General features: G+C 38.3%; 1 protein-coding gene across 1 annotated transcript in view; it reads left to right on the plus strand.

The window, feature by feature from the left end:
• TTLL7 (tubulin tyrosine ligase like 7) overlaps positions 1 to 19,108 on the plus strand; it is a 145,937-nt gene that overhangs the window by 69,589 nt on the left and 57,240 nt on the right. The window contains exons 6-9 of the mRNA XM_023509859.1: positions 2,860 to 3,018; positions 7,103 to 7,319; positions 12,182 to 12,346; positions 15,884 to 16,042. Coding sequence (XP_023365627.1) covers positions 2,860 to 3,018; positions 7,103 to 7,319; positions 12,182 to 12,346; positions 15,884 to 16,042 — 700 coding nt within the window. The remainder of the gene's footprint in view (positions 1 to 2,859; positions 3,019 to 7,102; positions 7,320 to 12,181; positions 12,347 to 15,883; positions 16,043 to 19,108) is intronic.

Below are 19,108 nucleotides of genomic sequence, written 5' to 3' on the forward strand. Positions count from 1 at the left end.
GGAGGTCAGGGAAGGCTTTCTGGAGAAGATGAAATACTAGATAGATATTGAAAAGCGTAAAGGACTTCACCCTTTGAGAAGAAGGTAAGGAGATTGTAGGCAGAGACATCAATGGGAGAAAATATATGTTGGTTTGAACCAACATGATGTGTTTGAGGACCTCTAAACGTTTTCTGTGGCTTCTTTCTGTTGGGATGCTCAACCTGAGATGGTGCTGGTGACAGACATGCAGAGGCCAACGCTTCTGTGCCATGATGTGTTTTATTTTATCATTCGTCTCTTTATGCACCAAACATTTGTTTATCCCCCTGAGAGAAGTGAGGGGTTATTGAATGGGTTTAAGCAGAGACATGATACTTTAGAAAACTGTGGTGGCACTGCGGGCAATGCATTCAGTGTTAGGGCTGGAGGAGGAAAGTGTGGGAGGAGTTGATTGTCGACATCTGGTAAGGAATAATAAGCAGTTAATAAACCAAAAGAAAGGCAGTGGGGCTGGGGAAAGGGAGACCACATCTGACAGATGTCAAGGAGATGGGATCGGGAAGAGTTGGAAACTGCTGTGATGTGAGATGGGAAGACTGGAAGGGGAAAGTCTCTAACAATGAATCTTGGGTTTTTGGCCTCAGATGTTATGTAGATTTTATGATTTATTAACAGGGATTATGAGGAAAAGAATGGATGCCAGAGAAAAGGGACTTCAGACATGTGTTTTATTTGTCATTCATACACTGTATTTATTAGCTCCTGTATTCCAAGCACGGTGCTGGGCTGACTTATCTGTGGTTCCTACAACGTTTGGTTGCAGGATATGATAGGTGCTATGAAGTAGAGGTGCTTACTCTACCCTGGAGTGTCGTAAAGGAACTCTGACCTAGTAAGGAAGGTATGGGAGAGAGTTGCCCTCAGAGAGTCACGTGGAAACTAAAGTATTTATGATGAGCAGGAGTTTACTGGTGAAGATGGTAGGTAAGAGCCACCCAGCCAGGGACAACAGCATGAGCTGATGTCACGTGGGGGAGAAAGCCTGAGGAGGCAAGATACGGAAATAATGCCCAGTGCAGCAGGAGCACGGAAAGATGGATGGGGAATAGAGAGAAGCTGAAGGGTAGTGGTCAGAATTATGGTCTCAGTGCCGGTGGGGAGGTGGAGGGGAAGAGACTGGGGGTGATGGTGATATGGTAATCTGGACTTGGTCGGGAGAGGTAAGAGGCTAAAAAGGTAGACCCATTAGCAGGCTGCTGCACATAGGCAATTTCTTATTCCATAGAGTTCTTGGAATTTTCCTTAAGGAAAAAGTGATTTTCTATTGTATAAAATGTTATGATTCAGCAATCTAACAAACTATCCAGTAATATATATCCATTAAATATCATTTAATATAAATTCTTAAGTCTATGACAGAACCAAGAGCAGAAATGATCTCATATTCTCAAATTCCTAAGTAAAACCTCTTGTCTCCTGTGATTTGCGATAGATGCCTCAATGGAATAAGGTATTTCACTTCCATACATGTGTGCTTGAACTTTTTTTCAAACATATATATGAAAGTACAGTACCATTTGTAAATACAGAATCATTAGTTTTAAACTATATTCTTCTGATCAAAGCTTTAACTTGACCTAATTTCATGTCATTAATAAATATATAAATACATTCAAAAGTATTGGAAGCAAAATCAAGGACATGAGCACTGTTACAGTGCTTCTTTCAGTTTTTCTTTTTTTTTTTCGGTGTATGTAATTTTCAAAATAGTCAAAATTAGTCTATTTTATACTGAGATTTTTAGCTTGTTGGCTTAATCTGGATTTGACAGATTTTTAATTGGACTTTTTACAGGATCATCTCAAAAGACCACTTGACATATGATAACTGTAGGAGCCTCCAGTTGTGAGAGGCAAGGGACTTAGACACCTTAGTCTCAGAATTTAGGACTTAACTTCTGTACAAACTTTATACCATGTTTCCATTTTAATTTTTAACAATTTTATTTGGGGATAATTTCTACTCATCTATAAAAGACTTGTATAAATTTAGAAAAGAAAATCTGATTTTCTTTATTAGATAATTTTTTAAAAATCTTTCTCATCATTTCTTCATTTTTATTGAGAATCAAAAAAAAAATAACTTTTTTTATCCAATATTGTCCCTAAGTTACATATCATATGGGCAAACCTAATTTTTAGCAAATGTAAAAGTATCAGAACATACATTGTAATTATAAAACCACATGCACAGGTAATTCACATTAAAAAACAACAACAACAAAAAAAAACAAACCCTGTTGACTCAGAGGCTTTTACACGGTTTTCTCAGAAAAATAAACTCTAGAAAACAGCAAAAACTGCTCCAATGGGTGACCCAGAGATTCAAGATCATGTTCAAAGAAGCTGTACATGCCATCATTGGTCTTGTTGGTTTCCCACTTCCTACCCCGTCCTGGAGGCAGAGTTAATGACTTCCTTCCACATGTTACCTCATCGTATATACCTTTAGTGTACATATCACATTGTTTTGTAATTAATAGGTATCTGTAAATTCCGTGGGGGTAGAGACCACACTAATTTATCTTAATATCCCAAGCATCTAGCATGCACTGGATACTCTCATAAAATGTTTGATATACTGGTATGTAAATTAGGGCATATTAGGGCAGAGGTTTTTGTCTATTTTTTTCACTGATGTATCCCAGTGTCTGGAATAGGCACTCAATGGATACCTATTAAATGATTGAATAAATGAATAAATAAATGAAAGCTTGAGGTAATTCAAATCTTTGTGGTAAATTATCAGTAGCACAGAGAAAGAAAATTTATAAAAGTTTGAATAAAAATTATTTTTCCTATCGTCTCTGATTTACAGAATGATCAAGTCTCGGCCTCTGGATTATACCTTTATTCCTCGAACATGGATCTTCCCTGCTGAATATACTCAGTTTCAGAATTATGTGAAAGAACTGAAGAAAAAAAGGAAGCAAAAAACTTTTATAGTAAAACCAGCTAATGGTGCAATGGGTCATGGGTAAGTTTTCTAAACCTGGAATATACAAAAATTAAAAATCTTCAAGGAAAAGGATAAATGTAAGTAATTAATTACTCATGGTTGGGCACAAGATGAAAAAGATAATAAAATAGATTTCTGACTATTGCTCTTTTGGAACTAAATACTTATTGAGCTTGATTCTTTGAACCTTTCCCACAGGCGTCAGTAATTCAACCTAAAAATTAAATCAACAGTTTGTCAGACTTCAATAGGATAAAATCATTAGAGGGGAAAAAACCCTATTTTCTATTTTTTTCTTAAACATAAGACTCACATTTATAATTTTGATAGATTTGGAGAGTAAAATCAGCAGCTACAGTAAAGCTAAAATTGACTTAGAGAAAGACATGCAAAGGGAGTTAACTTCTCATAGCTAGAAATCTTGAAGCAAAATATATTATCATCTTTGCTTTATAAATAAGTTTTTTCTTTATGTATCCATGGTAATTGGATTGAAAATGAGTAGAACACATTTTAAGACAAAGTGCCAAGGACTAGACTTGTTAACTGAGAATAGAGTGTGCAATTTAATATTCCTCTTTCCTTTTGCTTACTTATGTTTAGTTTTTCTGCAGTGTACTTTTTCAAAGAGAATGTGGCAGAGTCTGCTTTTAATAAAATACACTTGATTCATTTTGATTTTTTAATTTAAAATACTATAGGAAAAGGAAGGATGTTTGGATTATGTAACTACTAGGTAAATTATTTTTCAAAAATTCCCTTTAACTTTTAATCATAACTTAATAATTCAATCATACATTATTTTAAAAGGTGATTTGCTGATTTAAAAATAAACAATAATGTGTGTTAATGGAAATTGTTTATCAATTGCTTATTGCTAAAGTTGGCTCCCTATATGTTAATATCAAAGGAAGTTTTGGGGGGAGGAATAATGTAATTTCGTGTTTTTCTGAATTTTAGTGTTAAAAATTTAATGTTAAAATAGTTACAATTATATGTATTTATATTTAATGTCATAACATGATAGGTAAGTAATAATCTTCTTATCTCTTTTGATGATAATATAAAAAATAGCTGGAAAAGCAGAGAACTGAAAGAGCATTCTGTGTTCCCCAGGTTTATCTCATGTAATGCAGTAGTGCCTGGTGAAAGACATCTCTCCTGTCTGTTAAATGCATCTGTCTCTTTGCTAATCTTCTAATTGTTCCATCCATTATTGAACGTGGAGTCTTGGAGACTTCAACTATTAGGCTGTTTCTTCCTTCAATTCTATCAATTTTTGTCTTATATATTTTAGCGCTTTCTTGTTAGGTGCATAAATATTTATAATTGTTAGGTATTCTCAGTGAATCCACTTTTTAACATTTTGTCACTTTTTGTTTCTTGTAACAGTTTTTGCTTGCAGTCTGTTTTGTCTGATACTGTTACAGTGTAGCCAGTCCAGGTTACTGTTTGGTTGCAGTATGTTTTCCATCTTTTCACTTTTAACCTGGTTTGAGTCTTTGACCCTAAAGGGAGTCTCATGTAAATAGCGTATCATTGGACTGTGCTTTTTAAAGAATTCTGTCTGCCAAGGCCTGCCCTTTATGCAGAGTTGATCTATTTATATCTAAGCAATTATTGCAAAAGAGTGATTTACTCCTGCCATTTTTGCTGTTTGTTTTATGTATGCCTTCTATGTATTTTATTCCTTAGTTCCTCTATTACTTGCCTGATTTGTGTTACTTATTTTCTTATGTACTATTTTAGTTTCCTTGTCATTTCTTTTACTGTGTATTTTTGAATTTTTTAAATGTTTCCCTGGGATTATAATTGCTATCTTAATTTATAACATTCTAGTCTATAGTAGTATCAACCTAGTTTCAATAGTGTAGAAAACTTTTTTCTTACATAGATTCACTCCCTTTATGTTGTTATTTTTCTGTGTTAATCAGCCTAGGTTTATAACAGTTCTGTTACCCAGTGGTCTTTTAAGTCATTAGGAAAAATGAGGAATTATGAACCTAAATTGTGCTAACAGTGATTTTTATATCTACCTAGGTAGTTAACTTTCCCGTGTTCTTTGATGGTTTTATTATTATGTATCTTGGTGTAGATCTCTTTGAGTTTATCCTATTTGAAATTAATTGAGCTTTTCGGAAATGTAAATTAATGGTTTTTAAAAAAATTAAATTGGGAAGTTTTCTTCCCCTCCAAAAAAGAAAGAAAGAAAGAAAGAAAGAAAGACTTCCTTTGAAAGGAGTCTCACTCTGTTGCCCCAGGCTAGAGTGCTACAGCATTAACCCAGCTGACAGCAACCTCAAACTCCTGGGTTCAAGTAATCCTGCTCCCTTGTGCCTCCCTAATAACTGTGACTATTGGTACCCACCACAACACCCAGTTAGTTCTTCTATTTTTAATAGAGAGGGCCTCTCACTCTTGCTCAGGCTGGTCTTGAGCTCAAGTGATTCTCCTGCCTTGGCCTCCCACAGTGCTAGGATTACAGGAGGGAACCACTGCAACTGGCCTGCCATTATTTCTTTCTTTTATTTATTTCCTTCTTTTACTTTCTCTCTTTGCTTCTTCTAAATTTCCTATTATGTGTGTATTGCTATACTTGATGGTATTTCACAGATTTCTTAGGCTTTATTCATTTTTCTTCATTCTTTTTCTCAGTCTAGACAATCTCAGTTGGTTTACATTCAACTTCACGATTATGCCTTCTCAGATACACCATTTAGCTACTTTATTGAATTTTTTATTTCATTTACTACACTTTTCAATTCTAGAATTTTTGTTTGGTTTCTTTATTTTTGGCCAAATTATTTCTGTCACTACTGATAGTCCCTATTTGGTGAGACATTTCTTCTGATGGTTTCCTTCAGTACTTTGTACATTGTTTCCTTTAGCTCTTTGAATGAATGTTAAGAAGTTGATTTTCCACTAAGCCCAATATCTGGGCTTCCTCAATGACAGTTTCTTTCAATTGATAATTTCCCTGTATATAGGCCATACTTTCTTTTTTTTTTTTTTTTTTTTTTTGCATGCTTCAATTTTTTCTTTGAAAACTAGACATTTTGAATATTATAATGTAGCAACCCTGGAATTTAGACTCTCCTCTTTTACAGGGTTTGTTGTTCCTGCTTATTGTAGTAGTTGCTATTTGTTTAGTAACCCTTCTGAATTATGTTTTTGAAGACTATTTTTTATTGTGCATTGCTGCTAAAGTTCCTGTTCTGTTAGCTCAGTGGTCAGGTAGAAATTGGACAGTGATTTTCTAAAGTGCTTGTAATAACAAACAAACAAATAACAGAATCGCCCAATCTTTGCAGAAGGGCTATGTGTGTTTGTTGAGGGCATCCCTGTAGCACACAGGCAGGCAATTTGCAACTCTGCCTCAGCCCTCGCTTCCCGCTTGGGCCGAGTGGGGCAGTTAACCGAGGTGACAGCATAGAGCCTTCTCTGTTCTTTCTTGAGCATGTCACCTAGCCCTGGGCACACAAATGGTCTTCTGGATTCACAGGCATATGTCAGAGCTTTTCAAAATCCCAAAGAGTCTCATTCCCCAGACTTTCTTCTCACTCTTTTTAGTTAGCCTATTGCTTGCTCCTGCTGTTGCCCAGGACTTTAAATGTTTTCAGCAATTGTCCTTCAAGGTAGCTTCCTCATCTCTAGTTGAGATCCACCTTAGACAAAATGAAATCAAGCTCTTTTAGGTCCTCCAGGGAGTCACTAGAGAGGTTAAAATGAGCAACCTGAAAAATAAGGCCCATTCTGCCCCCTCTAAGACTGGTACTTGTACTGAGAATGCAGGCTGTTCAAGGCCACCATTGACATGGGAATAGTTGATGGGACAAGATTAAATTGTAATGCAACAAAGTTCTTTTACACAAATTTAGCTGTTTTCTCTTAATGAAATGTTCTTTGGCTGTTGTAAGCCTTCACTTGGTTTTGGGGATTTTAAAAAGTTAATTCTGAAATGTTTTTGCTCTTCATTGCTTTTGTGGAGGGACAGACTTTTGGAGTTCTCTATGTGAATATTTTCTTCTTGAGTATATCTATAACTTTTAAAATATCTTGCCTTTGTATAAAATTATTCATTTGGTTTTTTCTTTAAATTTAGGATTTCTTTGATAAGAAATGGTGACAAACTTCCATCTCAGGATCACTTGATTGTTCAAGAATATATTGAGAAGCCTTTCCTCATGGAAGGTTATAAGTTTGATTTACGAATTTATATTCTGGTAACATCATGTGATCCATTAAAAATATTTCTCTACCATGATGGACTTGTGCGAATGGGAACAGAGAAGTACATTCCACCTAATGAGTCCAATTTGGTAAGTCACATCCAAAGAATTTATGTTTTCATTCATTTGTTCATTATGTACTTTTGGAACACTCATTATGCATAAAGATTATGTGAATCAGAATTCTTCCTCTGAGGTTTTTATGGTCTAGAAGAATCACATGCATAAATAAAACTGCTTCTAATTTACAGGTACGGTTGTGAAAATTAAAAAAATAAAAAGGTGTCTGCTCTAAGCTGGTTGATTAGGAAAACATACCCTCTCTAGATGTGAGCACAAGGCTGGATTTCAGAGCATATATCTGTATGCAGTGGTATTGTATAGACAAGACTACACTATAAATAAAAAATAATAATAATCATAACTGGCAATTGACGAGTGCTATGAAGTGTTATGAAGCTGAGTGTTGGGACAACCTGTGTTTAACTCCTCATGGAGCAGGTGGCATTTCAGTATGTGAACACGTACAATGCAGAGGAGGCATGTGAAACAGAAAAAGCAAAAATTATCAGAAAGCAATTAATTATGGCTGTACATTTACATTGACCAAATGAGAAATTAAAACATAAATTAGCCATTTCAGTGTGCATTTTAAAATCTATTAAATGGAGCTTTTTGTAGATATTTTTTCATTCAAGTTTCCTTTGTGCTGCTGTAGCTATTCATGGAAGTTATAATTTAAGAGGCAATCATAACCGTAATGTATAGTTTATGAAACTTAGATTATAATTTATTATGCACACTTGAAATTTAGTTACACTCAACCTTATTTTTGAATATACTAGTTATAGTAAAAATTATAATTAATTATTGTTTCCCAGTTTTTCTAAGACATGGTTTTGTCCCCCCTACCACCAATATTATATACATAATGAATTCTGTTAAGAGTGGTCATATTTTCTTTCTTTCTTTCTTTTTTTTTTTTTTGAGACAGAGCCTCAAGCTGTCCCCCTGGGTAGAGTGCCGTGGCATCACAGCTCACAGCAACTTCCAACTCCTGGGCTCAAGAAAGTCTCCTGCCTTAGCCTCCCAAGTAGCTGGGACTACAGGCACCCACCACAATGCCTGGCTATTTTTTGGTTGCAGCCATCATTGTTGTTTGGCAGGCCCGGGCTGGATTTGAACCTCCACCTTAGGTGTATGTGGCTGGCGCCTTAGCCACTTGAGCCACATATTTTCAAAATTAAATAATAGCTGATCATAAATGTTTCTGTGTTTAATAAACTAAGAAATGTTGTAAACCTTCAAGGGAACTGTCAGACTTTTCATAGGAGAGGAAGTTAAGAGAAAGACCTTTATGATCTCATTAAAGGCCATACACGCGTAGACAAAGCCAATCACCAAGTCATGTGTGAACTCTACTATGTTCTAGGCCTTGTGCTGGTTTTGGAAAAACAGTGACCAAGACAGATATAGTGCTTGACCTCACAGGAGCAAGTCTAGTGGAGAGGCAGAAAATAATATAAGCAATTATAATGCTTGAGGCTAAGTGCCACAGAGACTGAGAGACTGATGTGTGATGGCAGCGCACAGCAGGGGCACCAATCCCTGAGAGGGTAAATGGAGATCTGAATAATGAGCAGTTAACCAGGGTGGGGGTGGGAGCAGGGTGGAGCTCCCGGCAAAGAAAGGCTCAGAGGTAAGAGAGAAGAGGGTCTGTCTGGAGGAGGCAGACAAGCTCAGTTTGGCTAAAGAACAGACTAAGAAAGGGGCTGTTCAGAGATGAGGTTGGGGAGTCTTAGAATTCAGATCTTTAGAGGCTTTGTAGGCCTTGTGTAGGATTTGGGAATTTAATTTAGGATGAAAGAAAACATTGACAAGTATTAAATGAAGGAAAGAAAGGAATGAGACTTCTAAAATGTCCAACTGGTCTGCAGTGTGGGACTGTGACATGGGGGTAGAGATGGATGGGAAAGGTGAGAGTAAGGGAGACAGAGGCTGGATTCTAGTCTGACCACGTATGAAAGTAAAAAGGATTTCAACTGAAATAACAGCAGTGGGGCTGGACTCAGAGTAAGAGCATCAGTTTGGGATATATTGATACAATATGGTTACAGGTCGGATTAATGGAATGAGGGAAAAGGAGAAGGAAATCAAGAATAAAACTCAGATTTTGGCCTCGGCAGTGGGGTGGATGGGGTGACACTCACCATGAAAAGGGGATACAGGAGCCATGAACGGTTTTGTGGAAAGTTGATGTGTTTAAATGGCAGGAGCGTCTTCAAATGGACCTATTCTATCTGCGTCTGGGCACACAGTACAGGTTTGAAGTTCAGAAGAGAGATCTGAGCTACAGGCATGATTTGGGACTTGGTAGTTTATAGGTTATAATTTAAATAATTGGAGTAGGTAAGAATAAATGATGGAAGGTAGTGATGATCTTTTGATAGTATTGGAAAGGGTAACACCTGGAATTTCTTTTAGATGACAAAGTACTTTATTCTAATACCCTACGTTATATCGTTTGCTCAAGCCCACTTCATTGGAAATCATGAGGAAAGATGAGGAGAAAGCAGAGGAGGCCACTGGGCTGACTGTGCTACACGCGCTTGATCACAGAGGCTCCCGGTTGGTTTTCACACGCATGAAAGATGTTCCCTTACGTAAATATCAACATCCCTCACATATATGTAAAACTACACAATTAAACTCACAGACTGAGCCTTCACAGAATAAAGTGAAGTAAAAAAATATATATAAAGTAAGACCACCATGATGTAAAAGATAAGTTTAAGAAGAAAAGACTAGAAAAAATGAAACCCCAAATGGTCTCATTGTTTTCAATGGCAGCCTGCTGTGTATTTCTTTTCCTTTTTTCTCTTTCAAATTTTTAAAATAATGAGCATCTATTTTGGAATGAGCTGTGTATTTCTGTAAGAATTAAATGTTCATAATTACACATAAGGAGATTGTATGACCGAATTTCAAACCCTGAAATATATAATAAAAAAAAAAGAAATATGTAATAAATGTTCACTTTTCGTTACCTAGTTAGCCTAGTGATAGACCAATCATTAAAAACCTTCATAGATCCCAAATTATTATATCAATATGCTGAAAATTATTATATCTATATGCTGGTCTGGTTATATCATTGTCACGCCTGCTGGCGGATACAGGGCTCATAGCTATCTTTACTTCTGTTTATGGCAAATGATACCTGGCAGTGATCTTTGTCAAGGTAGGTATGAGATTGTGAAATTTCCAATGACATTTACAAAGATAACATTTTAAGAAAGGCACAAAGTTCCACTACATACTTACTAGAATAGCTAGTGTTTTTATTATTATTGTTATTGATTTTGAGCTGTTCTTGCCAATTAGGGAGTGCCTCAAAAAATTATTTTCTCATGCAACTTTTTTAAAGGGAAAGATTTCTATTTTGGGAAATAGGGAATATTATAGTTTGACTAATTTCCTTTGTCTTTAGATTAGGCACTTAAAATTCGAGAAGCATCAAGTTTATGCCCTTTAAGTATCACTTAATTTTAAAGCTTTTTCCTTTTCATAAGGATAGAGACTGTGTCTGTTTGGTTCACCTTTATAGCCACAGTGCTCAGCACAAATTCCTGCAGACGGTAGATGCTTCTTAATTATTGCCGAATGAGTGCAAAAAAATTCTTAATTAGACGGAGGCACTTGGGTTAATAAATAACTCGAATGATCATTTCTGCCTACTTGCTTCAAAGATTTCAATACTGTAGACATAAGTAACTGCAGTGAAAATAAAATCTGACATGACTGTGGTTAGTTAGTAACAAATGAAGATAATACCCATGTGTACTAAGTATTTATTCACCTGAGGAAGTGGTGCTGTCGCGGGCATAGGGCCACGAGGTAGTTAGGAATTAAACAGAGACTTGATGAATGTTTACCCTAACTTGATGAGAGTCATTAGAGGCATATTAATTGAAAATATGAGAAGTTTTGAACTTTGGACTTTTTTTCAAGTTTATTTGAGGAAAATAGTATCAAGGAATATAGGAGCCCCAGCATGGCGCCCTGGGCAGTGGTGTTAGTCATCTGGAGGGGCGCAGTGCTGAGTGGAGCACTGAGTGGGCGCAGTGCTGTCTGCTGGCTCTGAGAGCACTGCGTCTTGTCCAGAAGTTGTACAGCGGCCCACTGATCAGTACGGGAGTGCAGACGCTCAGGTGTCCTGCTTCTCTGTTTACTTTACATACTTGAGACTTCATTATTTATTTAGTCATCTACACATAGATCATGAATACATTTATGCATACGTGGGGTATAATGTGTTTTTTTTTTATACAATTTGATGTGCTTACATCAAACTAACTAATGTAGCTTTCTCCTCATTTACTTGATATTGTGTTAAGACATTTATGTTCTACACTTGATAGATTTGACTTGTACCCTTGCAATATGCTCCATAGGTGTGGTCCCGCCGATTACCCTCCCTCTATCAAACCTCTCCCCTCCCCTCCCTTCCTTTAGTTTTCTTTGAAAAGACATAGAATGATCTCTCAGAAAATTTCTTTCCCAAAACAAAGTTGGGTGAAAACTATCAGAGCCTGAACCATTAAGAACAAACTAACAAAACCAAACGCAGAGCACTTTTCTTGCTTAGCAAGTCATAGTTTTACTTTTTGATTTAATTTACTTTCCATGTTCTTGTTAATTTGATCCTTTTTATGGTAGATAGCGTTTGAATAATGTATAAAGTAACTCTGCAGACGATTACATTCTCAAGTCTTTGAAGGAAATGTGTCACTCCATTTAATTTGAATATTATCTAAATAACCGTGAGATTGTCAATCTGTATAGTGTAAAATTTAAAATTGTCTTTAGTCTTTGATGGCTGTCTTGTCTGTGACAGCTCACAGTTGTAGACGCTCACACGTGGTAATGGCTTTGGTTCTTACTTGTTACAGACACAGTTATACATGCATCTGACGAACTACTCTGTCAACAAGCATAATGAGCATTTTGAACGGGATGAAACTGAAAACAAAGGCAGCAAACGTTCCATCAAATGGTTTACAGAATTCCTCCAAGCCAACCAGCATGATGTTGCTAAGTTTTGGAGTGACATTTCAGTAAGACTCTACCGTTCCATAATTATCACTGTCTCTTCTCAGCGTTCGTTTACAGTACCCTCAAGCAGTTTTAAATAAAGAACAGATTCCTTTAAATTGGGCAGATAAAGAGTATTTTCACGAAGGAAGTAGAACTTAGGTTGGACGGGGACAAGTAGGATTCTCACTGCTTAGGATGGGACAGAGGGAATTTTAGATGGAGAAAAAGCATAAGAGAAGGTAGAATGGTCTGAGACTCGTGATGTGGGCTGTCCCAAATAGGAGCTTCGTGAGGATTTGTGGCTGAAAAGAGTATATGGAGCCCCAGTTAGGCTCTGGAAACCAAGGCTTAACTTGGGAGGCAGGGAGGATGCTTGTCATGTATGGTGGTCAGATGTCCTCCAATTTGTTAACCCTCCGGGTATCTTCCTGCTAGACTAATAACACCTGATACGAAATTTGATTGCCACAATAGTGTTTATGTATTTATCTGTTTCTTTCCTAAAGACAAATTTTGTGGAAATTCCCACATTATCTATACTGATAACGAGAGGACCATCTAAATGGTGAAATTCACTAATCTGTATGGTAGTTTGTTGATGGAAGATCACACCTCATGATGCCTGGATGAATTAATGAATTAATGAATAGATCAGTGGGTTGAAGAAGGTTTTATACACCCTCTGGCATCTTTTTATTTCTTGGCCAAAGTTTTAACTTCCATGTGGGTTTGGTTCTTTGGGGAAGTCTTGGTGTGAAGGCAGGACCTGCTGGGTGACCCTGGGGATGTGTAAAGACAATCTGTCAGACAGAAAAATGAGCACCATCACCTTCCCATACAGGAGTTTTAAGTGGTACTTTCCCACACAACCGAATTAAGAGAAGGTTTGCAAGCAAGACTCATTCTAGAGAGGTTATGGAAATTAGCTTTTCTGTTAGAGCCTTGAAGTATGATTTTTAGATATGACCCAAACACGGCCAACGGGGTTCTGTTAAGCTCCCATGCATTTCCTAGTCTTGTCTCTAAATGAGCAAATTTTCCATCATTCTTGTCTGTGATCATTCAAATGTACATTGACAATCTATAAATAGCCAGCTAAATAATAAGCAACTTTTAACTTTTTCAAGTACTTTTAATTATCTTGTCAAATTTTCTGCATTTGGGTAATTATTTGAAAATTTGCTGTCTTTATTAAGACCTGGTGTACTTTATAGAGAGCACTGTTTGAGGCGAATCAGTGGGGTAATATAAAAAGAATGACAAGAAGAGTTGGAGGAGGCAATTATGCAGTAAATTTTCATTGTCTACCTCAGTTTATGAACTCCATGATTAACTTAAGACTTTTTCTTCAATGACCTCTTTCTGGGGGGTAATTTCTCTCAAAAGTAGTCATCAGGATGTGAAAACTAAGCTTCGTCAACACCTTGGTGAAGAACAGAGCTGTGTGCTTTCATGCTGGCCAGTAATGAGTAAGAAATCAAGGCAAAGTCAGGCCACGGAGATTAAAAATAAGTGTAATCACTCCAAAAACCCTCCCTACTGAATGCTTTTTATCTACTGAAAGTAAAAATCTACAAATCATATTTCAAAGTGACTCTGTGCTGGACATTCTCAAAAGCAATAGTGGAACTTCATTTGTGTGTGGTTACACTGCTCCTGATCGTCACATCTACTTGCAGTCTGTGTTGTTTTCCAGGTAGAAAAAAATAAGTGGATCATTCTGCATCAATTAGCATTCACTTTGCCCCGTCAGCCTGTCTTGTTTCACACAGATACTTACTAGCCAAAGTTTAACTTTCTTCTACTTCCAAGTGGTTTCAGTAATATTTCCAAAGATTATATGAAATAGCCTCTACCTTTTATCTTATATGCTAGGGTGTTATCAGGAATTTGAGATCTGGAACTAAAGTTTCTGAGAACAACCTCTCATGGTATCTCTGATACTGATCCCCAAATATGAACTGGGCTTTGGTTCTGGGGAAAGATGATGCTAACTTTCGTCTCCCCCATTTTCCCCATCTAGTAAATGTTGTTCCACCAGACAGTGGGATATTTGTGTCTGACCTGGGGGATGGGATTCTGGAGGAACGATGGAGTAACAGTGACATTAGGCTGATATTCAGGAGCTGAAACTAACTGTTGGTGCACGCTGATCTGGGCACTGTGCTAAGCGTGTTACACAGAATCTCATTTTGTTCTTACATCTACCTTTTTTGCAGTTTATATTTAGTAAAAAAATGAAACTCACCAAGTTCAGGCAGTGTGACAGGTTCCACAGCTCCAGGTAGCGCAGTCAAGAATAAACCCTGGCAGTCTGACTTGAGAGCTGAGTTCTTCACTGCCCTTCTGTATGGCCTGTACCTGCAGAGAGGAGTTAAAATGGCAACCCTTTGCTGTAAAAACCAGTGAGACGGCTTTTCCATAATGTATAGCTTTCTCTCAAGCTTAATTAAAACAACTTTCGTTATTAGCATGGATAGCTCAGCCTAGCACTGATAAGGGCTTCCTCACGGAAGACGTCGACAGCGGCTTCTGTCACTGGCCCAGTGGGCCACGAATCATCACTGCAAAGAAACTCGGCTCTGAACAGATTTTCTCTTCCTCCTCGTCCAGCCTCTGTCGAGGGTTCCATTCTGTTGTTTGCAAAATAATTTACTGTCCTTGGACTTCGCTTTTCCTGCCTCCTTCCTCCCCTTCTGTGTGGGGCTAGTGCAGGCTCCTACCCTTACTTAATTAACAAGGAGAAGCTGTGGTTACCAGCTTTTCTTTTTCATTCTTTCTTTCTTTCTTTTCTTTTCTTTTTTTTTTTTGAGACAGAGCCTCAAGCTGTCCCCCGGGTAAAGTGCTGTGACATCACAGCTCACAGCAACCTCCAACTCCTGGGCTCAAGTGAGTCTCCTGCCTCTGCCGCCCAAGTAGCTGGGACCACAGACACCCACCACAATGCCTGGCTATTTTTTGGTTGCAGGTGTCACAATGGTGGTTGGCAGGCCCAGGCTGGATTTGAACCTGCCACCTTAGGTGTATGTGGCTGGCGCCTTAGCCGCTTGAGCCACAGGCACCGAGCCACTAGCTTTTATTTCACTTATGCATTTCCGAATGTTTTTGAATGTCTCTAAAATGTCAGGCACTATTGTAGGCAGTGGTAATGGGATTGTAAATAAGAGAGGTAAGGACCCTGCTCTAATAAAAAAAGGAAAATCTCAGCTGGTTATAGTCATGGTTAGTGTTAACTCGGGGCTGGGGAAGCCTCTCTGAATGTCACAGAGCCAGACATGGCAGTAGAGGGCAAAGAGTGTTCCAGAAAGAACAGCCGGTGCAGAGGTCCTAAGGTGGGAGGAAGTGCCACTTTCTTGAGGAATTCAATGTGAGTGAGTGATAGAGGGTAGTGGGCAGAGGGGAGTGAGGATGGAGGCCAGAGCAGGGCAGGGTGGGAAGGCATAGAGTGTTCTAAGCCTGGCCAGGGTGCCGGTTTGCAGGCCCAGCGCGTATTTGCACCTATGTCCTTGACATTCAAAGGAGTAAGGCAGTTTCCCTCTTTGTCACCATCTTTGTAGGAACTGGTGGTAAAGACTCTGATCGTGGCGGAACCTCATGTCTTGCACGCGTATCGAATGTGCAGGCCGGGGCAGCCTCCAGGCAGTGAAAGTGTCTGCTTCGAAGTCCTGGGATTTGACATTTTGCTGGACAGAAAACTAAAGCCATGGCTTCTGGAGGTAAGGCATGCTTTAAGGAGAAAGAGACTGTATCACCGTTCTACTGTGTGAAAAGAAATGGTTTTTAGATGTGTACCCGAGACAGTTTTCCCATTCACTGAGCAGAATGAGGCCTGGATGGAGTCTGTGGGAAGTAGAGAATGAAAATTCAGCAAAAAGAACAGTTCTCAGAATGAATCAATATGTGAAAATATTACTTTTCCCAAATTAGCATGGAGTGAGGTTCTAGGCCGGGAATTGTGAACGTCCGTGTGGAGCTGCTTTTATTGATCTGTCGCTTTCCTGCCCTACTATTTCCTCAGCCCTGTGGCTTCCACCACTTCCCGAGTTCCCGAGATCGTCCGGCCTCTGTGTGGGTCTCTGGGCCTCAGGGCCCTGCCCTCAGAGTATCTGCCCTTCATGTTCAGGCTCCGGTTGGTTCAGTAATCAGGGTTGAGTGTTCAGCATCCAGCACCCCATATGACACGAATTCTCCGTCTGGGGCTCCCCGTGTCCAGCCTGCCAACTGGATGCCTTCCGAGTTGCTACCAGTCACTGGTGGGCTGAGCTTTGTCATCACTTCTATTTATATAAAAGATGACGTAACAAATACAAAATGACATATGGGCAGTCCCAGCTTATGAGCGAGATGGATTCTGTAGGTTTGTTCGTGAGTTGAATTTGCATGTAAGTTGGAACAGGCACATTTACCTATTACCTGTAAGAGCTGCCATTCGTAAATGTGCGTTAGACACCAGTCGGATGTTTGTAACTCAGGGACTGCCTGTAAAGGAGGAAGTCTTATCATCTGTTTGAGATTTTTGTATCTTTCCTGTCAAATTTATATTTCTAGTCATAGTTATACCTGTTTTACACAGAAGAAACCTTACAAGTCACGTGGTCAGCTGGACCCTGTCCAGCAAGTCCCTTTAAGCTCTCTGTTCTGTGGTCATGGAACTTTCTTCTGGCCACTGGGATACTGTGTGTTGGAAACTTTATCAGAATAATACGTCATATCTCAACAGTGTTTACTGGACTAGTTACATTTAAGGAATATATTGCCATAAGAGTGTAATCAACAATTCCTTTTCATTTTAAATTGAAGTGAAATTTAGAAGTTGGAAGTTGCATCTCTACTATCAAGGTTTGCATAAATAAATTGAATGAGCAATTTTAAGATAAAAATAGTCAAAATATATTATTTAGAGCAGAACACCCTTACAATCTGAGGGCCAAAGATTTTGTGTGTGTGTGAGTGTGTGTGTTCGTTCATCTAACTTTGAGTAAATAACATATATTCTGTCCCCAGGCAAATGCAGTTCTCTCTTTTGGGTGTCCACATCTTGCGTAGGTCCTAGAGATGAGATAAATGGGAGTTGCCTTGCCTCCCCGTTGCTTCCTGGATTCCTCTCAGATGAAAACACTTGACTGTGCACTATGGGCGCTTCCTCTTCCTGAGGCTGAAATTTTCTCCCTTAGATTTGCTGCTTTTTCTGCAGGAATCTTTTCTTGTTCTTAGCTGTGTTTTCTGCTACGTCCTGTTACTTGTCTTTCATCATGGATGAGGTGGGGCAGAAATAAAGGCCTGTGCATCAGAGGGTAACGGGAGGAGTGACTTTATTGATATCCCGCTTACCTCTGTGTTAAATATTTGCTTTCTCCGAGCTTTCCATTACCTTGCTAAATCAGATTGACCAAATGGTTGAATTCTGATTTTTTTTTTTAAGGTTCAAAATACCATTGTTTGCATGAATGTTTTTTCATTCTTTATTCTTTCCCTTGTCATTTCCAGATCTGTCAGAACTATTAAAAATCCACAGTGGGCAACAGCTGTGGATAATGAACGTTTATTACATTAAAACAGTTCAAAGAACCTTGTTTAGATCTTGCTTTGTGTCTCTGAGCTGAAATTGTGGTGATGCCAATACATGTTGTTCAAAACCTTTTGGCGCCATCAAGTGGAATAAAGTAGAAGGTACTCCAGAGACTCTGATAACTTTCAGTTAACTACAGTAATTTAGGGTAGTGATTGCTAGTAGCAAAATTACAGACATTTTCAATCGTAGGAAACATTTTTAGGGAAAAACACTGAACTTGGGTAAATTATGGATATACTACCAGTATAATAGTTCAAGCACACTCATTAAACAAGGATCTACTAAGTTACAGGTATCACGCTGGGTGATGCAGAAACAAGAAGGGTGAGACAGATCACTTGTCCTGGGCTAGTGGGTATTCAGATATGTGATTTATGGTAATAATGATCAATATTAGTGGAAAAACAGGAAGTAGCACAAACAATGGCATGATTAATCTCTATGTACATTTGTGTATATGAGAGTTAAAGAATATCTTTGCGGAGAGAACAGCTGAGCAGACGTTTTAGGGCCATAGAAGGTGGGGAGGGGCAGAGGGACGGCTGAGATATGGGGGAAGGCCACGGGGCAGAGGAACAGCACTTATTTAGGTGCACATGATCTAGAATATTCTGGATACTTTGATCTGTGCACAAAATGATTGTGTGTGTTTTGATAAAACTATTGTTTTGATCAGTTGATAAAAATATTCACTAATTAAATTATTTTCTAATAATTTTCACTTTTGCATACATTACAAACTGCTGAGTTTTAAGACTCTAACATCTGCTGGGCTCGGTCTGTTTTAGAATCAGTAGGAAATGAGAGTCAAAGAAACCACCAGCATCGTGTGGGGGCGACATTTGGCTGGGTAGACATGATCTAATTTTTAGTTTCCTCTCTGCACCATTGTGGTGCTTTTACTTTTTCCTTTACCTTTGTTATTATTATTTTTTTTTAAAAGCAAGACCAACCTTCAATGATAACCTAAACTGAACAAAAGATTTTCTGCCTTTCTCCACACTCCTTTATCTTGCGTAGGTACATTTCACCATAGATCAAATTCTTTTATAGTAGATGAAGAATTTGAAGTAGGTAAGGAGAGATGGGAGGTTGTTTTGTACTAAGTACTAGTACCATCCCGGGGGAGGGCTCTGTGGGATATACCTGGCAGAATTCCAGACCACAATTTGGAATGGAACCCTAAGGCATTCTCTAAAGATAGATTACA

Source organism: Otolemur garnettii, unplaced genomic scaffold (assembly GCF_000181295.1).
Source record: "Otolemur garnettii isolate 467f Iridium unplaced genomic scaffold, OtoGar3 scaffold00010, whole genome shotgun sequence".
Lineage (NCBI taxonomy): Eukaryota > Metazoa > Chordata > Mammalia > Primates > Galagidae > Otolemur > Otolemur garnettii.